General features: G+C 40.5%; 1 protein-coding gene across 1 annotated transcript in view; it reads left to right on the plus strand.

Annotated features, from left to right (window-relative positions):
• Positions 1–2,829: 2,829 nt before the first annotated feature.
• Positions 2,830–27,810, plus strand: part of SLC24A3 (solute carrier family 24 member 3) — a 554,001-nt gene continuing 529,020 nt past the window's right edge. The window contains exon 1 of the mRNA XM_045833580.1: positions 2,830–3,157. Coding sequence (XP_045689536.1) covers positions 3,025–3,157 — 133 coding nt within the window. The 5' untranslated portion in view covers positions 2,830–3,024. The remainder of the gene's footprint in view (positions 3,158–27,810) is intronic.

Consider the following 27,810-nt stretch of genomic DNA (forward strand, 5'->3'; position numbering starts at 1 on the left):
TGGAGGGGTGAAGGTCTGAGCACATCTTGAGATGGTATCTCTCTTTCTAAGCAAGTCAATTCTCAGATTAATGCATTAGGGTCTGGAATTTTCTCCCTAACTCTCTGCACAGAATATGAGATCAAACAGATAAAAAAATAAAAGGCAAAAGCTATCTTAGTGTTGATGATGATCCTAACAGTGCAGATAAATAGCACATTAGTTATTGAAGGTCCTGTTTCTAATGAAACAGTTTCCTGGGGGAGCTTCCTGGGAGAGATAGGACACAAATAAGTGTTTTCCTTGGAAAAGGAGCCCACTCGGGTCTGTCTCCCTTGCCCAGTGCTAACAGAGGATTTGAGAGCCTTCTTCCTACCAAGGGTACCTGTTGGAAGGAGGGGAGGAGAGGAATTTTTGGTCAGAGAAGGCCCTTTCCTGAACCATTGTCTCCCAGAGGAGCCATCACAGTATGGGGCCAGGAACCCACCAGGCCATGCTGCTGTCAGACTATGGACCAGAATCCCCCAGTTTTCTTCCTTGGGTAGTGATTGGTTCCTCTGGAGTCTTTGTCTCTGTTATACTTCAACATACTCCTTCACTTTGAAATCTGTCAAAATGAATATTAACTAAAAATATGTGCCATATGCCAAGGCGCAGCTTCTTTCTCTCTCTACTCTTCTTTCCCTCCCCTCTTGCTCCTTTTCTTTTTTTTTCATTCACTGCAGGTGCTGAGAGAATTTCCAAGGAATTGTCAATTCTTGCTTTCTTCCCCTTCCCCTTCTTGCTTCCTTCCTAACAATTCTCCCATAACTAGATTACGAAACTCCTTTTGCCTCTGGCAATTTTCCTCTGAGTTAGTAGTGTTCATTCTCTAACCCAATTAGTTACAGATTCTCTCTCTCACTTTTATTTTCCCTATGTACACTAACTGATTTGAGTGTATTTCCTGGTTAGTTGAATGAAAGAGTATGTTGAACTCCTAAACTTTTATTTACATGTCTCCGAATAACAAAGATAATGTGACTGGAGAATTTCCTAAGCACAATCTAGCCTGGATGAACTTATCTATTTAAAAATCCTCCTTTGTACCTGGTAATCAAAGCAAAGGAACAACCACATTGTAGGGAAGGGTATTGTAGATAGAGAAGGGGCTCTGTGTGTCTGGTAAGATGCCAAGCAGAGAACAGGAGTAAATAAATAATATGGCCAGGAAGCAACAGTCTTCTCCAGCCTTGTTGAGTGAAATGGTGCCTCTGTGGAAAGCAAGCCACCTATCCTGAGATGTTCTTGGTTATCTGGGAGGCTGTGGGCTAGGAGGTCACCCAAAGGTAGGGATGCACTTGGACACTGTGGGTGCTCCCAGACCAAGGAGTGGAGACACCTATACAGAGGCCCCCTCCTTCCATCTCACCTCCTTAGACATCTGCAGCTAGATTTCCTGATATGATCAAACGCCATGGAAACAGTCACTCAGACACCTGGTTTCCAAATGATCCTTTTATGAACAAGACCTTTTGTTTTCAGTCTCACCACAAATGCATCTCCTTCTCAGGGCTGTATTCATCAGCCATCCTAGCCAGCAGCCCTAGGGAGGCACTAGGAGGAAGCCAGGAAGCCTGAGGAGGGAGGGTGGGTATGACTGACACTAGGCATCTTGTCTAAATGCACAGTTTCCGTAGAGCTGTGGACGAAGCCAGACTCTAAGGCAGTCAACACACTGAAGGCAAGGGAATGGGGGTAATAGGGGCCCGACCTCAGAGGTACGAGCCAGCTGATGATCCCTGACGCTCAGGAACCTCCTCCAAAGGTTGGCAAGAAACCCCGGGCAACTTCACCCAGGGACAGTGCCAGCTGCCCCACTTCCTTCAGCCACAGCATTGGGCTTCGTCCAGCACGATCAAGGAGTGAAGTGCGCGCCAGGGCCAGAGGGGGGAGCCAAGACACCCCCAGTAGGCCAAGAGCCTCTGGGAAGTCCTGATCCAGGTCCGGAGATTGGAGCGCAAGGGGATCCCCACAAGGGGGCGAAGGGAAACCCAGGAGGCCTACAGGAGGAGGTGAGGCAGATGGCTGGGTGTCCCCTTTCTGGGTAGAGGGTAGGTGGCTGAACAAACCCTGGATTTCTTCGAAAGTTTCCGGTGAATACATTCCTGGTCACACCGGTTTTTCCACGGCTTGCGTTTCGTGAGAGGGAACCTTCCTCGCTATCCTCTTTCCCTTGACACAAAACGATTGAAGGCTTTCGCACGGGGCTTCCTTGCCAGCCCAGTCTCCTCCCCACGCGACCCCTCTACGTGGTGCTGGCCAGCGCTGAGCTACGTCCCCGCACTGCCCCCCGCCCTCGCCTCTTTGCGTTGCAGGGTGCGGAGAGCTGCACCTCAGTACTCCCGCGTCGTTTAGTGCTCCCCGCGCGCTCTGGTCCCGCTCGGCCCCAGCTCCTCGCGCGAACCAGGGAGTAGGCGGACAGCCCCGAGAAGCTCTTCTGCAGCAGGAGAGGCCAGAGCCAGCTCGGGTGGCCTCGCCAGCCGGCGGAGCTGGCCAGAGGCAAGGCCTCCTCCCGCCTGTCCTTACCCGCTCCTCCTTCTCCTCTCGGCTGCCCCCGCCCCCGCCTCCAGGCCGCCACGCCACCCTCGCTGCTCCGGTGCCCGAGGCCGAACGTGGACGCCGAGCGTGGGAGCCATGGCGCGAGAGGAGGAGAGGGACCCCGAGTGCCGGGAGGCGGCGGCGCGGGCCCCGGGCGTGGAGGAGGAGGAGGAGGAGGAGGAGGAGGAGGAGGAGGAGGAGGAGGAGGAGGAGGAGGAGGAGGAGGAGGAAGAGGAGGAGGAGGAGGAGGGAGAGGAGGGACTGAGCGATAGCAACGAGGACCGAGACCAGAAAAAGACGGGCAGCGGCGAGGAAGACGAAAAGGAGGCTGCAGCAGCAGGGCAGGAGCGCAGGGAGGACGTGCGACTGCAGAGCGCAGGGCTGCCTCCAGTCTGTGTCCCCGCCACTGTCGCCCGTGACCGGAGCGGCCGCCGCCCTCCGGGGACGCAGCCTTGCCTCCCAAGGATGCGGTTGCCGGAGGAGGAGGACCGAGAGCGTCGCAGGAGTCGCCGAAGAGACCTGCTACTAAGCCAGCTCTGCTTCCTGGCCTTGGTGGCGCTGCTGCTCTGGTCGCTGTCGAGCATGCAAGAACATAATGGTGAGTGTTCACTGCTTATCCTGAGTGGACTCTGGGGCTTTGGCAGCTGGGGGTCCCTGTGCTAGGCATGGGGCGAGCAGGCTGGGCAGGTGGGGGTGCTGGGCACGAAGACTCCCACTGCCCCTTCGAGGGGCTCTGCCAGAGGGTCCCTGAAGGCGAAGACTGCTTACAGAGAAGTAGCTAGCACCCTGGGGTGCCAGGCTGGCCCCCAGGAACCTTTACCTGTGTTTTTTGGAGGGACTAATGTTGGGGGTGGTGGAGACCGTCACTCCAAGCAAGTCCCCCAGTAAAGTTGACCTGGTAAGATTCCGTACCTGTGCAGGTAACCACCTGTATACTCTTTGGGTTGAAGGCATGAAGGAGGCTGGTTGACTGAACAGATAATTTCCAACTTTGCTCCATCTGGAACAGACGGGATGGACCAGGTAGAAAGCTCCATACCCACCTTTCCAGAACAGATGCTGGAAACTTCGATAGGAAAAAAGTGCTGGCCACCTGGCTGCAATTTAGGAATGGACTTGTTCTCTTCAACTAACCAGTCACTGAGAGAACTGATCCTTTTTGTGGACTTGCAGTTCTGGAAGAAATGGTTTGAACTGAACTGCTCCTCACTCTACAGTCTGCTTTCATGGTGCCCTGCAGTGGGTCCACTTTCTCCCACAAACTTTTGTAATATCTTTGTCCTTGGCTTTCCTTGAGCTGAAATAGCTCTTGTGGATAAATGTGCTCAGAACAGTTGTCCACTGAAAAACAATTTGGACTCTGAGGTGCAGTTGTCTAAAAAAACAGAGGAAAGACTTGGAAGAATAACTGTTATAAAATGGTTTTGTATCTCAGCCGTTCAAGTGGCATGGTTCCTGGGAAAAGAGTCATATAAATGTGAGAAAAAGCAGTTCCAAATATGTGCTTTGGTATTAAGATAGACATAGCTTTAATACAAGGTGTTATAAAATGCAACATAAAAGTATTTCGATGGTGATTGTAAATATTTTTAAAAGTTCATCAGTTAAGGGTTCTTCCCCAAATTGGTTGGTCTCATGCTTTGTGGGGAAAGCAAGATGGTATGTCTTGGTTCAGGTCTTAGCAGACCTGCTGACAGACTTCATCATATATGGTAATATGAGAGTCTGTTCTGGTCTTCAGTGAAGCTGTTAAGACTCCATGGCTCTTACCATTGTCCCTGAATCCCAGATTGTCTGACGTGAACTGGGATTGTCTTTTGGGAACTTGATTGTCTTTTGAAGCAGGGGACTGTGCTGGGTGAGGGGCAGTGTACCTCTCCCCAAAGGCAGAGTCAGACCTGCCAGTTCTCGCCAACAGAGTTTTCATGAACCCGTTCTCAATCTGTGAGTTGAAAGCCAGTCTGTACTTCATGCCACCTTTGGAAAGGGCCATTCCAAGTCAATTGCATGCTGCCCTTTTTTCTTGAATGTTGGGACTCCATGAGTCATGCAGTTCCCACCACTTTCCAGGATAGAAAAGACATCTTTCTGGATGGAGAAAGTGACCCATACAATTAAGTCCATCAGTGGCATGGGACTGCCTGGGCCCCGAGAAAGCTGGAATGTTCTGGAGGGGCAAGTGTCAAGACACTCTGCAGACTGGAAACCTGGTGGCTAGAATGCCATTTTGAAATGGTTTCCTTAGCAGTGACATTTCTGTTCAGGTGCCAATGACTCAGTTTAGTTCCATAGCACAGCCCTTTCCCCCATTCCTTCTTTTCATCTCTCTTTCTTCTTACCATTCATATTCTCTTTCCCTCCTTCCACTCCCTCTCATAAATGTCCGGCTTAAAAAGATCCTCACCCCAGCACCTGAAGCTTACAGTGAAAAGCCAACAGTGTTAAGGGGATGCCATCCAACCTCCATTTATTTCCCCCAAATGGTATGCTAGTTATTCTATGTCAAATCACTTTTTCTTCTATTATATGGTGATAATTTTATTAAATAATGAACAGCAATGTTTGACAGCAAAGTACAGGTTTTTAAAGATAATTTTAAAAATATTAATTAATATGTTTGAATCTGCAAATGATTATTTTGCTTGGGAGGTTGTCATTCAGCATATTTAAGTATTTGAATTATAACTATTACTCTGGAAACTTGAGGTTACTCTACTTAAGGATCCCTTCAGTATGGATAAAATGTTTGGAATTTAGTCTTGTTTTAAAGATGCTGGGACTTAGGCTAAGCAGTTTGCTTAAGGTCATACAGCAATTGATGAATAGAGGAAGAAACCAGCCAGAGTTGACCTGGCTCTTTGATCTCACCTCTGTTCCCTGGTATTCATACCACTATCTGGGTGCAGCTCTGTAATATTTGTATAACAACATAGAGAATACCTTCATAAAGATCAAAGGTAATATTTTTGTTTATTCACCTTGAAAGCCATGCAGTGATTAAATGTAACTTCTCAGAACCTTTTTTTCTAACACATATTACCTTTTTTAAAATAAAAAGGACAGTTATTTTACTAAACCAAAATAGAAGTGCGTGGCAGTTATGTTACATAATGTTGTATACTATCTCTAATCATATGGAATCTGAGATCCCTTTCTTGACTTTTAACCAAACTCAGTATAGATTTTTTTTCTGCTGAAATGGAACAAGAGCATTGTAAAACATAGGTTGAAAGGGTTAGCATTGGAATGCAGAAAAATGTTAATTCTCGAAACAACAAAGGAATACTAGTAACTGGAATTTGGTAGGCTCTTAAAAGGCAGTCATTGTGCTAAGTACATTTTACAGGCATTGCCTTATTTAATCCATAAACACTCTTTGCAGATGTTTGAGCCTTCAGCAGTGGAGAAAGAGTCCTGAGTGTCCTATTTAGTTGTTGTTGATGAAGATCTCATTTTTGATCTCTGTTTTCAAAGCCAATTGAAGTAACTTGTTGGGTTTGCTAACAAACATTTCATTTCTCCCCTTCCTTCCTTCCTTCCTTCCTTCCTTCCTTCCTTCCTTCCTTCCTTCCTTCCTTCCTTCCATCAAGATGGATTACTTTTGCATGTTTTGATTGTTTTAAACATATTTAATTATTGTTTAAAGTAAGGAACATGTTAATCTTTTTCCAGAAGTAGTGTGGATAAAGCCCAGGAATTCTAACTCAGTAGTAACCGTTCCCTGAAGAAGGTTCCTACAGAGGTGAATGGTGAATAAAATATGTATGTGTGTGTGTATATATATATATATATATATACACTTTTACACACACATACTTTAAGATACTTCTGTTCTAGTTACTAATGCTGCATAAGAAACTACCCTAAATGTAGTGGTATGAAGTAGTTATTTCATTTTTTTCCTCATGAATACTTTGCCTCAGGAATTTTGCGAGAACATGATCGGGGGTGGCTTTTCTCTGATGCATTATGCCTGGGGCCTCAGCTGAAAAGATCAAAAGGCTAGGTGATTTGACAGCTGGATCTGAAGTCATCTGGTGACAACATCACTCCCATGTCTGGGGTTGATGCCAGCTGTTGGCTGGGACTTCAGCTGATGTTAACCAGAACACCTACATGTGGCCTGTCCATGTGCCTTGGTTTGAACTTCCTCAGAGCATGGCATCTGTGTTCCAAAAGAATAAGGTAGAACTGCATGGCATTTTTATGTCCTAGCCTCAGAAGTCACATGGTATCACTTTCCTGTTGGTCAAGGCAGTGAGTATCAGCCCAAGTTCAAGGAAATAGATGCCATCATTTACTCAGTGGAAGCATGTCAAGGTACATTGCTAGGAGAACACATGCAGTGGGAGATACTGGTGTGACTGTCTTTGGAAAATCAGGCATTCAAAAGGATAATAAATTAGGAGTAATTGTAGTTATTTCCCAAGGTAGTAAGTGGTGAATAATAAATGTACTTCTGCCCTTTTCTCTTGGAATGTTTGTGTGTATGTAGTTTTTGGAATACTTTGTAATCGTGAAAAATTGCTACTCATCTAACTAGGATGGGGTCCAGAGGTGAAAAGAGGGCTGTTTGGAGTTTTGTTGCAAATGTCAGTTGGAGATCTGAGAGCCTATCTTTAGCTTTGTGGTGTCCCCTTCTGGGCAGACCATGACCACAGCTTTTCAATGCCTCCTGTGGCTTACAGGAAGGTATTGCAGATTCTCCAGCTTTATTTCTCCTTTCCACGATACAACACTCTGACCTTTCTTCTGCTTCTCAAGTGACACTTCTTCGGTCCTCAGACCTCTAGCACAGAGTGGTCCACTGTCACCACTTCACCTAGTAAATCCTTCATCCTTGACTTCTTGGCCCAAGATGTTCCTGAATAGACTAGGACCCCATTTTTCTCTCTAATTAGACTCTATTTTTCCTTCATACCTTTATCATAGTTGGCAATTATGTATTGCTTTGGTTGTGATTTGTGTTACATTTCTTCTTCATTAGATTCTAAGCTCAGAAGGTCAGGGACCCTCTAAACTTTTCTCACCTTTGTCACCTCTGTCATCCAGCCAATAGTAGCTGCTCAGAAGCCATTTGTTAAGTAAAGAAGTTCTGTTGATTTTCAAACTACAGCACCTGTGATAAAACTAACTCCTGTGTGTTCAGCCTAATGGCTGGAACATACTGTACTTATTTTCATGATTTATAATTCTGTTTGCAATCCAGCAAATTCAATGTTGTTACTCATTTTTCTTGGGCTAACACTGAGTTGCAGAAAGGTGAGTGTCTTGCCCAGTGTCACTTCATTAAGTGGCAAGATTTGAACCCAAGCCCACCTTCATCAGAGCTGCATGCTATTGTATTCCCTAGCTTGGGCTTAAGGGGACATGAAAAGAAAATGGAAATCACACTACCTTTTTTCAGTCAATGGGAGAGAAAAGGAATAACAGAAGGTTGCTTTCATAGAAGCAGTATTTTAGAAACATTGCTTTTCAACCTTTTCTATTTTCTGCCTAAATATATATATAAATGTGTCTCCTTCCTCCTGACTTTTCTTAGCTGCTCATCAACCCAGATTTTTCTCAGAGTTTTTCTCCACTTTTTGAAAGCTTCCAATCCTGTGGGAATTTTTTTTTTACCCTGAAGTGTTGGCAGAGCCAAAAGAATTGCAAAAATCAGCCATTTGCTGAGAATTCCAAGGCCTGGTGGAAGTTGGCTGATGAGACTGGATTTTGGCAACTATATTTTTCTTTAAGGAGATTTCTTTTCCTTGAGAAAAATAATTTTTTGGAGGGGGGAAATAATGGTACACAGATTTCTGTAACGGGGAAACTGAGGTATGGGGAGTTAAGAAAACATCCTTGAAGTCATGTCGCAAATGGGTGATTCTACTGGAAAGGTAATTCTAGTTTTTTTGGCCTTTTCCTGCCTTTAATTCCTGTAGAACTTGTTTGGCAGTGATTTTTATTGTTTGCAGTGGTTTGAAATGTGGTGTTATTCTCTGTAGGATTTAGAGTTTGAAGTATTAAGGATTCAAGTGGAAGTAGGTTTTCTGAATGAAGTAGTGATGGGCACCACCCAGGCAGTTTTAATCACTGAGTCATAACTTCTCAGATGCGGGTGGGACCTTGCAGACTCTCTCCTATGGCTTGAGACCTCTCATAGTGTTCATCTGCCATCCTCATGTTCTTTTGGCTGGGAGTGGTGATTCTCCTCATAACTGTGCTTTTCCCAGCCCTGCCTCCACCTTTTCAAATGTTCTCTTTATGAAACTCTTTTCAGGGGCACACCTTGAGTAGATTTCTGCCTGAACCTCACTGATATAAAAAACAGGGAACTTTGTTCATTCATTCAGTAAACACCTGTGGCTTTTGCTAGTGGCTAAGGGGGCAGCGGGGTCAGAGATAGATACCCAGCATATGGTCCTCATGGCGCTCAGGCTTTAGTGGAAGAAAGGCACTGGGCAACTATTTTTCAAACACTCTGCAAAATACAAATGAGAAATACAGCATGGTATGGAAGAGGTGTAGGTGATCAGGTGAACCTGGAACCTGGAAAGTAAAAAATTAGGTTAGTAAAGAATGGGGACAAAAAAGGCAAGCTTAGAGAAAAATGGGCAAAAGATACAGGCAGGCAACTCACAAAAAAAGCAGTTACATATGGCCAATAGACACAAGTAAAAATTTCTCAGCATTAATAGTAGTAAGGGAAATCTACATTTTCATGATGAAATGCCACTTTGCAACATCAGATTGGTAAAAGTGAAAACTTTTATAAAAATATAAAGTGCTGGCAACGATGCAGGAGAGACAGCTCCTGTCATATACTGCAGACAGGCCCTTTAAGGTGGTACTCAAACACCATGAGAGATTGCAATAAGATGATCAGGTTTTAGGCACAAAACCCAAAATGAACCCTTGGCCTTTGAATGAGATTGATGTGTAGAAAGGGCGGAGGTAGGATTAGAATGTCAATATGTAGATATTTGAGACTGTCCAAATCAATATAAGGTGTGTATTTAAATCATAAAACCTAGTCATTATTTCGTGCTTATCAATCACTTTATTTCTAGGAGAGGGTGAACAAATAAAGTCAGCTGTCTGTGACCTAGTTCGGGGGAATTTCACATTTGCAACTTTGTGTTTTTCTCCCCCTTTTTCCTTTTGTGCTTCTGCATTGTTTGATCTTAAGCAGGAGTCACTTTCACTGTAGTGAAGCAGTGGGCTGTGGAATTGGAGTGTGTGCAGGTCAGGAAATAACAAGAAGTTTTCTTGAGTAGGATTTGGATGCAAGAACAGAGTGAGTGAGCTGGGGCATGGGTGAACAGGAGTAACTTGATGCCACAAGTTGACACCAAGAAGTCAATAGAGCCAGTTTTGAGCCAGAATGTGAAATACTCATTTTTGGAATTTGGATTTGGATTACTGGCGGGATATCTCCTTTTAAAGAAATCTTTACCAGATTCTTCTGGCCTGGTCTAGTTGGGAGAGATTGCTCTTTAAATCTGCTGCCCAGTTGTCATTCTGAGCTTTCCTTCATCCATCTCCTGTGTGCTTTTTTTTTTCTCCCAGCTTTTCCTGTGTTGAAAGCCCTGTTTCCTGAAACCCACATATGTGTCTTTCTTGGTTTATTTCTTCATTTGTGCTATACATTTTGGGGGATCACGTATTCCAGCTACCATCTAAGACAAGGGTGTGGAAATACCAAAACAAAGGTTTAAGATGTTGTGGGTTTAAAAATATATCCATTCTATATATCCATTCTACCTCCATGCTCAGTCAACAGTTAGGCACTGTTCTGCTGTCTTCTAGCTTCCAGGGTTATCTCACCTCTGAGAAGTCTGATGCTGTCCCAGTTTTTAATTTCTTTTAGTGAAATCTGTTTTTCCCTCTAAGGGCATGTGTGTTCTTTGATTTGTTTATAATGTTCACTCATACTGTGTTTATAACCGGTGCTGTTCTGTTTTCATACATTTTCATGAACCCTTACCTGGTTCTTCTAATGTGGAAGCTTATGTCCTTCAGATCTGGGAATTTGTCTTTTATAAGTCTCTCCATCTTAAGTTCTGTTTCCTCCCTTTCTGGATTGTCTGTTATTTGGATATTTCACTTCTTTGGTTGATCTGATTTTCTTATTTCTTCTCTTCTATTGTTTCCTCATCCTTTTGCTCTAATTTTTATAGATTTCCTTAACTATATCATCTAATTCCCATACTGAGCTTTTAATTTCTGCTGTCATATATTTTATTTCCAAGAGCTCTGTTTTTCTCTGGAAGTTATTTTTAGTAGCATCCTGTTTTACTTCAATGATACAGCATCATCTCTTATATCCCTAAGTTATTAACAGTGTCTTTGAAGTTTTCTTTTCTCTGTATGGAGTCTGTTTCTCCAAGTTGCTGTTGTTTTTAATAGTGTCTTTGAAGTTTTCTTTTCTTTGTATGGAGTCTGTTTCTCCAAGTTGCTGCTGTTTACTTGCTTTGTTTTGATTTTCACATGAAATGCTTTCTTTGAATGTCAAGGACCCTTGGTGTGTACTCATGTTAAGCGAGGCCATTAAAAAGATATTTGGAAACTGCAAGGAGAAGGGCCTCTTGGTTGTGTTTCTGTAAGGTGAGCTGAGTGGGACATGCCATTGGGCAGTCCTCCACATCTCTAGTTTTAGTTCTTTATCAGGGGATGGTCAGATTTTCCACATAAAGGTCACTTTGTGTTCTGTCCTGAGGGAAAAGATGAGGTATTTCTAGGAATCCAGTGGGAGAGGAAACAAGTGGGGTGGGGATTTGTACAACAGAAACACTCTTCCAAACTCAAGACCTTTCCTAGACTCAGGATGTTTCCTCAAGGACAAAATCCCCACCCAGGGCATGGTTATGAGAAAGCTGAACAATTTATTTTGATACATTGCAGCACCATCCCAAGTTATTCAAACCTTCTTTCTTCCCTTTCTGTCACCCTTTCTCCTGGGTCTCTTTTAGCTTCCATGTACATGAAAGTGGTAACAGTTGTTGCCTACTGGGAGGGCTAATGGTCAGGAGCAGGAGGAAGGCAGAGTTTTCACTATATTCTCCTTTTTAATTGAAATTTTTGAGCTAGTTGTAGATTCACATGTAGTTGTAAGAAATGATACAGAGAGATAGATACCTTGTAAGTTTTCCCCAGTTTCTTTCAATGGTAACATTTTGCAAAACTCTAGTATAATGTTATAACCAGGGTAATGACATTGATATAATCCACTAATTTATTCAAATTTCCCCAGTTTTATTTGTACTCATGGGCATGCATGTGTGTATACATTAAGTTCTGTATAATTTTTTTTACTTATGTAAGTTCTCATAACCAGTGCAAGTCAAAATATTAGATAGAGCTAGCATCATAAGGATAACTTGTGTTACCCATTAATAACCACACACACCCCAATGTACCTTTTTGTACAAAAAGAATGGTCTAATTAAGGAACTCCTATCACCCATTACAAAATGATAGCTTTAAGAATTAATGAAAATTCCACCACCAATAATATTGCTCTACACAAAAGACTGCTTATAAGTTGGCAGACACATGCGTGTAGGTCAGTCAACATTAGGGAAATTGGGACATGGAGACCTTTCTCAGTCATTGCGGTTTTATCACTCTCAGGTATGAAAACCTGAGCTAAATGTGAGACAAAGGTAATGCATAGCTAGTTAACAGTTTCCCCTCGTGAATAATTTATTTACTGTCATTCGCACAATATTTCTGAATGAATGCTCCTTGAAAATAGTTTATTCAAGTTGCTTGTTGATTTCAGCAAGTTAGCCATGCTCCTTGCAATACTACTTTCACCATGCTAGAGCAGCGATTTTCAACTGGTGTGTCACAAGAGGCACACTGGTGTGCTGCAAGAACTTTTAAAACATGCAATACCTGATTATTTAGTTAGAAGCACTGACCTCTTTTCCCTTAGATTGTCAAATGAAAAATGACAACAGCCAACACAACTATAACCATCTGGTGTGAGTGAATCAAAATTATACCTAATTTTTGTCATATCGACAAAAAATATAATGTAATTTTTGGTGTGCTGCAGAATTTGAATAATTAGTTTATGTGTGTCACCAGATGAAAAAGGTTGAAAATCTTTCTTCTAGAGTATTAGAGATGGAAGAGATCTGGAGACCATTGTATCTTAATATCTGATCCTATGTTTGAGGGAGCTTATGTGGAAGAGAATTTGAATTGGGGTCAGAACCAAGGTTTTCTGACTCTCTGCTTAGTAAATACTTAAGGAAAAAAACAGTAGAAAGTTAAGGTTAAAAATATATTTAATGCAAACTGTTGGTGAAATTATTTTAAATTCTGAAATGTTCCCGAAGTGCTGGAATCTAGCTGGGAATTATTTGGCATGCAGTGTGCTCACTAAATGGGGAAAATTAGGGAATTTCAGGGTAAGCTACTATTTGTAGAAAAGAAGACATTTGTTTATTAATAGATACTGGCTTTAGGATACCCCTAGCTTGCCTTAAGAGAAAATTAACATCGTTTGCTTACCTTCTACCTGGGTAGTCACTTCACAAAGCATGAAAATGATTGGTCATTTTAAAAATGAATGCCCATTAATTTTTCTTGTTAGGGCCTTTAAATTTACAAGATTTTAATTTTTTAATTCCTAGTGTTGCAGTCCTACTCTGTGATCTGAACATCACTTCCAAGGAAAGCAGTTTCCTAGGCTCTTAATAACCCAAGCTTTGGAAACCTGATAGTAATAAACTGCTGAGTGGAATTTCATACTTTGTGTTGGGGTATGTGCAGAAAGAAAACTCACTGCACCTACTTTGAATAAACCTGTGCATGAGGACAGGTCAGTTTCAGTGTTTTCCTACATCTTATATTTCCTTCCTTATGTATTTTAAAGTTGATATCATACTATATGTAATGTCTGGGATCCTGCTTTTAAAGTTTAAAAAACTGACATATGGTAAAATTGACTGACAGGATACAGGACTGAAATCACCCTTCCTCCTTGCAAAACAAAACAAAACAAAACAAAACTGTCAAATTATCTCTTTGTAATCCTACATCCTCCCTCATCCCTAACCCCTGATTTGTTCTCAGCCACTATAGTTTTGTGTTTTTGAGACAATGGAATCCTACAGTGTGAAATATTTTGATACTGGCTTCTGTCTCTTAATGTAATACCTCTCAGGTTTATCTAAGTTGGTGCATGTATTGGTAGTTCATTGCTTTTTATGGCTAAATAGTAATCTGTTATGCAGATAGACAATAACTTATTTATCCATTTACCTATTGGAAAACATTTTGTTGTTTCTAGCTTTTTTTTTGGTAGTTATGAATAAAGCTGGTATAAACATTCAGATCCAGGGTCTTTGCTTTACTGAACTGGCTAAGGTTTCCAGTACAATGTTCAGTTTGAGTGGACATTCTTTCATGGTCTCTGATCTCACAGGGAAAGCCTTCAGGCCTTCACCATTAATTATGCTATTTGCTGTAGGATTTTCATAGATGTCCTTTATCAAGCTGAGGAAGTTTACATCTAGTCCTAGCATACTGACAATTTTTATCAGATAGATATTGAAGTTTTTTGGATGCTTTTCCTCCATCAATTGATATGCTCTCATGGTTTTTCTTTAGATAGTTAACATGGTGGATTACATAGATTGATTTTCATCTTGAGTCAGCCTTTGCATATCCTTGGTAAGCCCCAGTTGACCATGGTCTATTTTTCATTTGATGTTTTACTGGATTTGCCTTGATCATTTTTTGTTGAGGAATTTTGCATCTGAGATTACCCAGGGTGTTATCCATAGTTTTCTTTTCTTGTACTGTCTTTGTCTGGTTTTATTGGCCCCACAAAAATGAGGTAGGAAGTATCCCCTTCTATTTTCTGGAAGAGATTGTGTAGAATTGGTGGATTCTGCTTTTTAACTTATGATAAACATTTCTCTATGGCATCAAACTTAAAAAAAATAATTAATGTCTGCATAATAATAATGTTAAAGTTATATTTTTAGTATTACAGCAAGTGACATTTACTGAATACTTAGCTTGCTTTAGGCACTGTTCTAAGCACTTTACTTGTTTTATTCCTTTAATCCCCACAACATCTGATGGAATAGGTAACAGTATCATCTCCATTTTATAGTCAAAGAAAAATAAGATGCAAAGAGTTGAAGTAACTTGCTCAAGCTCACAAAATTTCTTCAGGGCCAAATAGGATTTGAACTCAGGCTGTTTGATTCCAGAACCCATACACTTAACTATTACACTGTACCCTCTGATTATATCCTAATTTATTTATGCAGGCCTCCATTTGTGATAATTAGGAATTTTCAGTGTTATTACTATGACAAATGTTCTTGTATTGAAGTCTTTGAAAGTCTCTGGCATTTTCTTTAGGGTGGATTCCTGGAAGTGCAGTCAGTGTCAGAGTGCATGCCTATGTAAAAACTAATATGTTCTGTTGTATGACTTTCCAGGAATCTGAACAAATTAGAGATTTCAACAACAGTTTTTGAGAGGGCTTAATTCATTGTTCTCTTCCAGAATTGAATAATTGTGATTATTTTATGTATTTTACATTCATTCAATTGCTGAGAGATGGTATCTCATTGCTTTAGTTTGCCTTTCTTTTTTAGTAATGAAGTCGATTTTTTAAAAGAATGGTTATTGGTCATTTATATTTCTTTCCTTGCAAGAAAAATTTCTTCATTTTTTAAAATGGGATAACAGTATTTTATTAATTAGTTGTAAGAGTTATATTCTATATGTAATTTTTTTTAGTTAAGAAGTTCTACCTTTTTTATTTGGCCTACAGCAGATTTTCATTTTTATCTAGTCAAAACTGTATTTCTTTTCCCTTGTATCTTTTCAATCTTTTATTCTTAGATCCAAGATCTTGATCATATATTAATTCTATACAATCCCTTATGTCTTTTCCTATTTTATGGTTTCATTTTTAAAGAAATTTAACTCTTTATTCACTTGGAATTTATTTTAGCATAAGGTGAAGATTTAACTTAAACAGATTAACAGATTTAACAGTTAAATTGTTTACTTAAGAATCTTTTCTTCACTCACAAATTTTGGTACCACCTTTATTACATGCCTGTTCTCTTATATATAGAAGCAGTTTTTTGTGATGTCTGTTTTGTTCTACTTACCCATTAATTGTTGTAGTTTATTAGCTTGTTAATTATCTGATAGAGTAAAACTCCTTTTGCTTTGGAAAAAAAATTATTTTCTGCTATCAACTCATGCATACTTTAAGGTGAACTTTAGAGTCTCTGTCAAATTTTGCCCAAATGCCTCTGAGTTTTGACAAATCTATAAATAATTTGTGGGAAAAAACCCAGTATTTTACAACATGGAATATTCTCATTCATAGTGTGTTTGTTCATGTGATCCCAAGTTACCTCCCTATCCCTTTTTTACATTTGTTTGTGAAAGTTAATCTGGCATTAATTCATTATTGTTCCTATTGTTTCATTCTTTCTACATTCTTTTAAATATTTTTTATTTATTTATTTTTATTTTTTAAAAGATTTTTTTACTTATTTATTTTTAGAGACAGAAGAGAGGGAGATAGAGAGAGAAACATCAATGTGCAGTTGCTGGGGGTCATGGCCTGCAACCCAGGCATGTACCCTGACTGGGAATTGAACCTGCAACACTTTGGTTTGCAGCCCAAGCTCAATCTACTGACCTACGCCAGCCAGGGCCATATTTTTTATTTTTAATTATCTCTTAATTTTATTATTTGTATGCTTTATTATTAAGTTTTGAATTATATAAGTAATACTATAAACCAACTTATTATACAAATCAATATCTTGTATTTTCCAGTAATTTGTTATTGTAGGGAATTTTAAAATTCAGGCTGTAGTTGAATAGTTTTTTACTATTGGCTGTTGGTTAAGCAAGTTACTTTTATTATGCTGTGGAAGTTTTGTTTTATTTCTAGTTTTCTAAGGGTTTTTTTTTTTTAAATCAGCCATGGGTGTTTGGTCAACTATCGTACTAATATTTACTGGAGTGTTTAATATAACATAATGTAAATAAATATCCATTTTAAGCTGCTCCTGAAGTAAACCCTAGTTAGCCATGATATAGTTTTTTCTTTTAATAGGATGTTGGGTTTGATTTGTTTTGTTATAGACATTCTGCTTTTATAGTCATGACAGCTACTGACATATAGTTGCTCTGTCAGGTTTTGGTATTAGCATTACACTAACTTTACAGAACAAATTGATGATTTACATGCTCTTCCATGTTCTAGAATATTTTATAAAGCATGGGAATAATCTGTAGCTTTAAAATTCAGAAGAACACTTATAGCACTTACTTCCTGATCATCTTCTTGCAGCTAATTTTGGACAGACTTCAATGTCTTCCATTACCACTTTTCTGTGTAGGTAATTTGTTCTCTCAGGGAAATGTCAATTTCATTAGAATTTTTAAAATGAACAAAAATATGCATTACATTTTTAATTTTTAATTTATTCTGGAATGGTGATTATTTAAACTTTCCCATTACTAACTTATGTGTTTCTCTGCCTTATTTCCTGGATTATATTTGACTGTATTGGGTTTATTTTATTTTATTATTTTTGTGTATCTTTACCAATTTTTCTTTTCCCCCTATTTCCTGAGTCATCAATTACAGCTTTAATAGTTCTTCAAAATCTCCCCTTAATTACTTTAAAATTTTTTAAATATTGTGAATTGTTTTATATATTTTTATTACTTCTTGCTAATGATACATTTGCCTTTAAAGGAAGCTTTAGACTCATAAGTTTCACAATGTCATGTAATCATTACTGTATTTCTTAATAGTCTTATAATCATAATTTTATATTTTTGTGCAAATAATTATTTAAAAGAGTGGTTTTTTAATTTCTAAATTGTCAGGGTACTTTTATGTATATATTTTGAAATACCAATTTCTAATTTTCGTTCATGTTGTCCAGAGAATATGACATTTGATTGCAGTTTTTCATTTGTTTTGATTGTTTTTCTTGGAACACAAATGGTTTATAATTAGATAGCTATTTGTCTGTCTTCCATGTCTATTCTCTCTTTCATCATTTTCCTCATTTTATTATTTCTTCTTCATTCTGTAAGAGTCTTTAAATTTTTTGTCTCCTCAATGATTCAATTTTCACTACTTTGGATCTGCTGTACTGCTTTTTATTCCATTTAAGTTTTGTCCATGCATTTCTGTTTTTAACCATTTCATAGCTTGTCCAACTCCATATTAGCTAGCTCCCATTGTAATCTTAGCCTTTCTGTCCATTTAACATTTTTCTTTCATATAGCCCATGTTTTCTTGCATCACTGAGACTACAAACTGTCAATAGATTCTTTTTAAAATTTACTTTTACTTTCTGTTACTAAATTATTTATGGAAGTATAATATCATTCTTTTTTGTGATGCACAGAATTTTCAAAGTTTTTTCATGCTATCCACCTTTGAAAAGAGAAGATTTCAGGCTCTGGGTGTGCTGTTATGGGGAAGGAAGATACCTTCCTCTATCCTTCTAGGTTTTCTTTGCTGAGACACCACATACATAAGAGGTTCAGAGACAGAAAGTTAAAATGAGATACATATGACATTCTGAGCTACACATGAGGTAAGGTGCCTTAGAGCTTGAAGGGGGGAGGAAGGCCACTGTAGGAAGATAAGAAGAGAAGATGTTCAGTAATTAGTAGTTTTCCTTGCCTTATAGATAAGTTATAAAAAGTTTTTTCTAGTGATAACTTTATTATGCACAAGGCCCTAATTTGGATTCATTAGGAGAAGGAAAAAGTTTTTCTCATGAGTCTGCAGTGTCTTGATTACCTTCAACTCAAAATAACTCACATGTTCGATGGCACATGTTGGGGAGGACTGTTCTGAACCCCATCACTGTGAACAGACTGTGCAGTCCCTTCAGACCACTCACTTTGCCACATCATTTTAGGCTACTATATAGTATTACCATATCTTCAGTTCAAGGTTTAGTTATTGTTCATGGTCTTGGCCAAATTCTGTTTTGTTTTGTGTTTTCTAGGGTGACTTAGCTTGCCTGAGAGGGAATCTCCTACTCCTGCTCTCTAGTGGTTTGAATACTTAGATGGAATTTTATTCACATAATTTCAATCATTTCATAGTTCTTCCTAGATCTTCCATCTGAAGACAGTTACTAAAATATACTACCCCCATTTTTATCCTTTTCATAGGTCTTTCCATCTTTCCTTTTTTTCCATTCAGAAGGCAATATACCCCCACCCATCTGCCCTTTTCCCTGGTTGAGCTGCATTTCCAAGAACTGTAGTTTCTGAGTGGATGGATATAGAAAGATGTATTCATGGAGTGGGAGTGCCCTTGAAAGCACTTCCTTTCTGCAGCATATTTCTGAGACAGGAATTCACATCTGGGGATCAGGGTGCTTTCTCCCACAGTCCACATCCCATTCTCGTGTTTCAGGGGCTCATCCACACTCAGCCTTTTTAAAAAATGTATTTCTATATTTCTTTTAATGGGAATGCAGGAAAGGGTGAATCACATGCCTTTAGGTACTTACCACAGTGTCCCAGATTGCCTGTTCAGATTTTAGCTTGACATTTTTAGTTTCTTACAAAGAAGAGATTTAATTAATGTATAAAGAGATTCAGGAAGAGCTACTGGTAAATCTGTCTAATATTAAGTAACTGGTTATTGTGTTTTCCAGGTTCACACCTCTTTCCCATATTTTCACCTCACTTAATTATCTCCACAGAACCATGGATCAGGTATTATTATCCTCATAAAGTGATTTTCCCAGAGTCTCACAGGTAGACAGTGGTACCTCCCACTGTGCTAAGACATCTCTGAGGGAAGAGATTACTGAACATTTCCTGTTAGGGAGTTCAACAAGAAGCTCCCCCAGTGTGGTTGCAGAGTAATGTCCTCTTCCCCTCTAAGGTGGCCATGTCCTAATTCCTGCAACCTGGGAACCTGTTGTATTACATGGCAAGGGAGACTTAAGGTTGCAGATGAAAGTAAGGTTACTAATCAGCTGACTTTGAGATCGGGAGATTACCTGGATTATCCAGGTGTGTCCACTGTAATCACAGGAGTCTGAATGAGTGAAAGGAGAAGGCGGGAATCCCAGAGTCAGGGAAGTGATGTGATGATGGAAGCAGAGGTTGGAGTGACAGGACTGGCTTTGAATGTGGAAGGAGCCATGAGCCAAGGAATGTGGGCAGCCTCTAGGATCTGGGAATGGAAAGGAAATGGATTTCCCTTCAGGAACTTCTGGAAGGAATGGAGCCCTACTGACACTTTGAATTTAGCTCAATGAGAATCCTATTGGCCTTCTGACTATACTTTAAGATTTGGAGCTGCTTTAAGCTGCTAAGTTTGTGAGAATTTATTACACATCAGATAGTGGCCATGGTCTTACTCTGAAAAATAGAAACAGGAAGTCCTGGAGTGGTGGACTCTGCACACCACACAGGCATTTCTGTGAGGAGTTACTGTGTCATTATTCGATGTGCTATATTTATTTTCTCACTGCATTGCTGTTATCCTGTCCCAGTGAGAATGTCAGTTCCCGGGAGCAGAACTTCATCTTTTGTGTTCACTGACTTATGCCTGGAGCCTGGAATGAAAGAGAAGCTCCATAAATATTTGTTGGATCATTACTTTTTGCCCAGATGACATTGTACCAAATAAATGGAACCTTATTTGCATCCTAGATGGAATACTGCCAACTGTATTAGTAATAGAAATAAAAAGAAAGAAGAAATTGAGTTAATATTATGCCACCTTCCAAGATCAAATATTAATTTTAGTGTTCTTTCTAGTTTGCTCTTATGTATAAATATTTTATGTGAGGAGTAAATATTCCTCATACACTGAATGATCCTCTCATAAAATAAATAGGTGGTTAAAATTTTTTGTTTAATCTATTCATAAGGCATGTCCTGCCTGGCACCTTGTCCCTACTTTATTTCTTCAACCTCAGATGGTACTTCTACCTACAGTCTTCTTCCTCAGAAATCTTCAGAACTTCTGCAACACTTGAAGGCAAAAGCAGATTGTTAATGGAACAGTAATAGCAAAGGAGAAGCACAAACTGGGAAAGCACATTGAGAGGGTGATGAATATCAGAGGAAGGCATCTCCTTTAAATATTTCATATGATGACCTATATTTTTTAAATAGAATTTTTGTTTTTCTTCTCTTCTCTTCTTGACAGTTGCTTCAGTTTTCCTTCATGCTGACTGCTCCTCTGATAACAAAATAAGGATGAAACAATTTTAACTGTTAATTCAATTTCTCAAGAGCAATGAGAAGTCTGGGGGAGTGGAAGGAACCTCCCCAGGTTTCCTTTGGTTATACAGGCCAGCAGTGTTAACTAAATTACAAACAACAGCTCTCAGCCTGGGAGAAGGATGTCCACACCAAAGCAGATCTGAACAGTTGTTTTGCCTAAGATGGCAAGAACATCATCTTTCAGTCTTGAGCCAAGAAAACCATAAATGGACACATCTCATCTTGCCTGGCAAGGGATGCTTCTGAATGCTTCTGAGGGCTTCTGAGGTGCCATAGTGTCTCTTGATAACCCTTTCACCCTGGTGTTTGTTTTTTTCAATGTTTTTTGAGTCTATTGGGAAGTGGGATAGGAAGGAAAGGAGGAAGGGGAGGTGAAAGTTTTATTTGCCTGGGATCACTGTCCTCTGATGAACATTCTGAGTGTCAGCACAGAGTGAGGGTTTATGTTAGGAGACAACAGGAATGAAATCTTTTGTTTGATATTGTGCAGGACTGATCTGTAGTGTGCTGCTATGAAGGACAGTAAAACTTCACTATTCTCCTGCATCTTTATAATTTGTGCCATGAAAACATTCATGGATAGGAAACGGCTCAAATTGCCCAGAACAAGATCACTGAACAGTCAGTCTAGAGACAGGGTTTCTAGTTCCATTCCTGTTAGTAACCTGTATGATTGCTTTTGTTCTCAGTTTTCTCATCTGTAAAAATGTGAGCATTTGTGATAAACTGTCTTTACATGGTAACACTAAAACTTTCTAATTTTATCATTAGTTTGAAACTGCTGACCTCCTGGAAGATGTTGGAAATATGCTTCCTGTTAATTTACATCCAGACCAATACAGTTTTGCTTCAGAGCATGCCATGAATCATTATTCATTCTTGTTTCATGAGAATTACTCTTAAAAATGTGATTTTCTTTTGGTTTCACAAAGCCATTGAGATTGTACAGCTTGATGTATTGCTTCTGCATGTCATAAATTTCTGCTTGTAGTAGAAGCCAGGGATTTTCAAAGTGAGGTCTTTGGATCAACTACATCAGTGTCACCTGGAACCCTCTGTGAGCTTGCCCAGATTGCATAGTCATCAGCCCTACCCTAACCTGCTGAATCAAAGTTTTGGGGGACAGGAGCCAGGAAGCTTTGTTCTCACAAGGTCTCACTGCACGTGGAAGAAATTTGAGAAGCAGTGTTGTAAGTATGGCAGCAGGCAGGTGCTGTGATTTTGCCTTCTGCATAAGAAGAAGCCCCATGCATATGGTTTGCTCTTCGAGTGGCTACTTCCAACATACCTAATGGGCTTCATTTGAAATGTCAAAATAGAGACCCTTCTGTGCACAGGAAGCTACTGCTGCTCTATCGAGGCCCTAAGGATGTTGAGAGGGGAATTCAGACCTTCTTGGGGTAGGAAGGAGGATAGGGTTCCTTTTCTTGTGGGATGGTATCCATCCTCCTTTCTACCTCAGGCTGACTCCTTTCAGTCTCTCGGGGATGATGCCTTTGCTGATTTCCAGAGGAGCAGCAGGTGCTTGGGAGTGCCAGAAGGGTGTTGGCATGCTGCAAAGAAATGACACGTGGACAGATTATTTCTGAAAGGTCTGTGAGAAGGAACATCTGTAATAGTTCTGCATTTCTGTTTCACAGTATTTATTTTGATATTTGGTCCTGGGCTTTGACTCCCAGTTCTGTGGTGGTGGATGGGCCCCTGGAGATTTGCTTGTGGTGGTGCTGAGGTCTGCAACAAGTGAGGTGCTTCAGACCACTTCCTGCGGAGTCTGCCCTGAGCTTAGAGGAGGTCTAGTGGTTCTGGTTATCAGTCATTAATAGAAGAGTTAACCACACCACCATAATTAATCATAGACAATTCTTAGTGTGGATGATGTGACACACACACACACACACACACACACACACACACACACACACAAAACAATCATCCTTCCCCAGTAGAGGGTGTTGTGAGGGTTTTTTTGTTTATTCAGCCTTAGCTGTCACTTGCCTGGAATATGGTGTGACAGTGGAGGAGCTCCTGGAGTGTTTTCCTCAACGGAAATTCTCTCCCACTGAGTTAAATGCTGCTGAGTAGTGAATGTACTTACCCTTTTGACTGTTTTATACTCAAGGAATACTTACTTGACTCATTTCTTGCATCCTCTATTGTCTTTTAAACCTCAAAAATCATTTAATGAGGTTGCAACAGCCATGCCCTGCATGAGAGTGTTTAGTCTGGGTGTGCAGGGACAGAAATCCTAGTGTGGGACTGCAGCTGGGAGAGTCAGGGCTGCTCTTTGCAAGTTTGCATAAAGGTGTTATGCACTTCCCCAGTCTGTGCACCCACGTGGTTAGGGTGCTCTGCACAGTTTGTACAAAGGTGTTATGTGGAGTGGCAGTGGCCTGGGTCCCTGGGCAAAGGAAATACTTATTTTCATTAAGGTTCTCTGCCTTCATCTTCAAGTGTGAGTGTTTCTAAAACATAACTTATTATACACTTAATTCCCAAACTAGAGTCCGTTTCTGTTTGGGCTTCTAGGTGTGATGTCTGAGGATCTTAGATTCCTGTGTCTTTACTATACCAGCATCCAGAAAGCCAGCTCTCTATACCTTCTTTCATAGTATCTTCCTCATATTTACTCTTACCTTGTCTACTCTCGGCACCAGGCTTGTGTCACCTTATTATACCTGTGCCTTCTGGCCCCTTGCCTCTATGGCCTCCCAGTGCTCAGCCCCCTCACCACTGACATTTCCAGCGTATCACACTGGATCTTGCTTCCTGACATGGTGCTGTGATGGTGGCAGGCACATCTTCCTCTGAACATCCATTAGTATTTCCCTTTATTTACAAAGTGCCTTAGTCAGCTTGGGCTGCTATAAAACAAATACTGTAGACTGGGTGACTAAAACAACAGACATTTATTTCTTATAGCTCAAAGGCCAATATTGAGGCACCAGTAGATTTAGGATCTGTTGAGAGCTCTCTTCTTTCTTTTCACTTTGTCCTCACATGGTAGAAGGGGCAAGGGAGCTCTCTGGGGTTTGTTTTATAAGGCACTAATCCCAATAATGAGGGCTCCACTCTCATGACCTAAATACCTCCCAAAAGCTCCATCTCCTCATGACACTACTTGGGAGTTGGGATTTAAATATATGAATTTTAGGGGCACACATTCAGACTATAACATAAAGTTAGACAGAACTTTGAAGCCTTCACTTGAAGCTTCTGAACTTTGGCTCCAGCCTGCTTCAGACATAGAGAGTCAATTCCATAGTCTGTATAGTCAAGGATGCATGTGAATTATGCTTTAACACAGTGGAACACTGGGTTACAAGTAAAGTGACAGCTTTTGTCATTCTTTCAATATTAGTTGAATTTTTATAGTATAACAGACTCTCAAACATTTAACCACACCTCTTTTTCAAGACCTAACTCAACTTCTACATCCTTGACCCTTTTACTCTAATGACGAACTTTTCTTTTTTGAATTTATAATTTAATTTGCTGTAATTCAACCTACTTTTACAGCAGAGACTTTATGTTGGTACCATATGGAACTAAATAACAAACAGTCCCTCCCCTGGAGGCACCTAGAATGTATTAAGAAGGAAAGGCATGTGTAAACAGTAGATTCTAATGCCACATGGGAAGTGCCCTTACAAAGAGCCAGGGGAGTCTTTAGGAAGGAGAGACCAATTCTAGCTGACAACATTGGGTTGCAACACATACCAGAACTGTTCATGCATTCACCTTTTAAAATTAATTGTTATTAGCAAAGTAATTCTTGAGTTACTTCCCTCTGATGAAATTTAAGACATCATAGAAAATGCCGCCCCAGCTGGTATGGCTCAGAGGACTGAGCACCAGCCTGCAAACCAAAGGGTCACTGGTTCGATCCCTCATCAGGGAACATGCTGGTTTGTGAGCCAGGTCGCCGGTAGGTGGTGCACAAGAAGCAACCACACATTGATGTTTCCCTCTCTTTCTCCCTCCCTTCCCCTCTCTCTAAAAATAAATAAATAAAATCCTTTAGAAAACAAAAAAGACATTACAGAAAGTGCCAGTGTTCTCTTTGAGTACCCATTGCTTACCTGCAGTGTCTATGGGCCAGTCCAGAAGTCACCATAATCAGTTGGGCATGCCCCCATTTATATACATTTTTATTTTACATAGTAAATATGTAGTATTTCATTGTGGTGAGATAGTATCAACCTGGGTTTCATTCTGTATTGTGCTTATTCTTATTCAACAATGTATGTTAGAGATTGACCTACCTTTTTCTTTATAATGCTAGGATACTATCCCAGGATATCTTATACACCTTCAGGACATTCCCTGTTCTCCCCTTATTACAGAGGTCTATTTTTCCCAGTTCCCTTGCCCTCTGGCTTCCAAGCAGTTCAGCTAACAGAGAGTACAAGATGGGGAGAAAAAGAAGGGCATCTCCTTCCTTGCCCTCCTTCCTCCCCACCCCCCACTCTACTTCAGGCAGCCTCTCCTATGATTCCATTCATGCTGGAAGCCCCTCCCTTCATGGCCTGCTAGCAACCACTTCTCCCTTTGCCTTTCGAACCCTAGGGATGCTAACAGCTGCCTGCAGTTGCTGTTTTCTGGGTTGCCCCACCAGCTCTTTCTAAGCTATTCTGTCACCTGTACAGCCAATCCCTGTATTAAGTTCCCTTCATTGGAAATACCTGGTATGTGGGGGTTGTTTTCCTCACTGGTTTCTGACTCGTTCATATGGACATACCAGAGGTGAATTTGCTTTTTAGTTCTTCCCTCACGGTGGACAACCAAGTTGTTTGCATCGTTTTTCCTATCACAAATAGTGCTGGAGTTGAGCCTCCTTGCACACAGCTCTTGTGCCCATGCATGAAAGTAGTTTCTCTAGGTGACACCAAGCAGTGGGGTGTTACCAAGAAGTTTTCACCTTGAAATCTTCAAGTAGATTCTGAATCTCAAATGCCTCCACCTCTGCATTCCTTAGTGAGTTACTCTACAGAGAGAAGTTTGTTAAGTAGTTGTTGAGTGAGTGAATGAATGGATGAATTTCCATGTGCAGATGGAGAAACCCTTGCCTAATTCAACTCAGATAAAATGCCCCAGTCTGTTTGATTTTTTTCCATGCCCAGCTCACCTTGAGCAGAAAACAAGTTATTTGGTGGGGGGAGGTCTGCGCTAGAGAAGTTAATACAAGATCCAGGGTCTCTAGCTTTTTGTTGTTGTTTTGTTAAACAGTAGACATTTATTTTCTCACAGTTTTGAAGGCTGGTAGTCCAAGATGAAGATTTTGGCAGGGTCATTTTTTTGGTAAGGCCTCCTTCCTTGGCTCATGGATGGCTATCTTCTCCCTCCATTCTCACATGGTCTTTTCTGTGTGTGTATCTGTCTCTGCGTTCAAATTTCTCATTTTTTAATAAGGTTACCAGTCATATTAGATTAAATTCCCCTTTACTCTTAATTACATCTACCGTGACCAACCTTATTTCCAAATAAAGCCACATTCTCCGGTACTGGGGATTAGAACTTCGACATACAAATTTTGGGGGATGCAACTCATCCATAACACTGTACAAATGAACTCTCTGCCCTTCATTCACTGGATCATGTCAAGTGCTCAGAAATGGCTGGGTCCCCACTGGGCTTTGACCAGAGATTCGCTCCCAGCTCATAGAGTTTCTAGCTGACCAGCTTGATGTCTAGAAGCAGTGTTGTGGCTGGTGTAAAATGAGTGCTACAGAAAAACAGTTTCCTTAACAGGGCTTAGGACACCAGGTGTCTGTTGAGATTTTGAGAGTGTTGTGACTTTGAGGGTGGATGTAGTAGTTGACATTGTGTGATGTGGGTTAAAACCATAAAATAATGCACGAGTAATCAACCAGCTTATGTCTGGAGAAGCTTGGGGTCTCCATTCCTTCTTATAGAGGCAATAGGCCAGCCCATATTTTATGTGCTTCCATACTCCCCTCTCCAATGTTTTTAAATTTAAAAAAATATTAAAATGAGCATCAAGGGAATATTGAAAGACTAACAGCTGTGAGAGAATGCCCATACACAGGGATGCATGTGTGGAAAAAGAGGACGGGAAGGTCTCTTGGGAATAGTGGACATTTATAACCCAGTGTCTGCAGGTTTATAAACCTTACCTCTTTGGTTGTAGTTGTGCTGGTAGAGTTTTCCTTATCTTCCCTACGCTGTTATTCCCCAGGGAACTGCCCAGGCTCCAGACATTTCCCAATCTTACAATTAACTTTAAAAGGTAATATTATGAGTGAGGACCCCCCAAAACTGGAGTTATCTTCTAGGGGGTGGGCCCATTATAGTACAGGCTTCCCATCTATATCAGTGTACCAGCTGGCATTGTTGTGAGAGGCTGCATTCAGCTTCAGTGAGGCTGTTTTTTGGTTTGTTTGTTTTGGGGTTTTTTGTAGACCCTCAATGGGCTTGCCCATTTCATGGTGAGCAATTTATGGGTGAGCCTGCCCACACCTCACAGAGTGCTCAGCAGTTTTTGAACAAAAACGGCATGCCACATGCCCCACCCTGCCTATTCACCTGGTTTTGCTCTGAGAGACCTTTTTTGTTTCTCTGGATGAAAAAAGTATTCAAAGGGAAATATTTTGCCAGTGTGGAAGAGGTGAAACAAACAAAACAAAAAAAACATCAGAAGCACTAAAAGGCATTGAAATCAATGAGTTCAAAAAGTGCTTTGAGCAGCGAAAAAAAAAAGTCTAGATAGGTGTATTGCATCAAATGGAGAGTATTTTGAAGGTGACTGAAGTTTAAACATATAAGAATAAATACCCAATTTTTATAAGTAAATTCTGGGCCTTTTTGGCTTCCTCCCCTTCCCCTTGTAGTTATATTATATAGCACTTGGCCTGAAATGATGATACAAGAAATTATGGCAATGCCATGGACATTTGATGAGCTCAGTCCTCATAAAGACATAGGACAGTGATCACACTGTCCCCTTTTTAGGAGGAT

The sequence above is a fragment of the Phyllostomus hastatus genome, unplaced genomic scaffold (genome assembly GCF_019186645.2).
Source record: "Phyllostomus hastatus isolate PE091 unplaced genomic scaffold, TTU_PhHast_1.1 phas_contig_17, whole genome shotgun sequence".
NCBI lineage: Eukaryota > Metazoa > Chordata > Mammalia > Chiroptera > Phyllostomidae > Phyllostomus > Phyllostomus hastatus.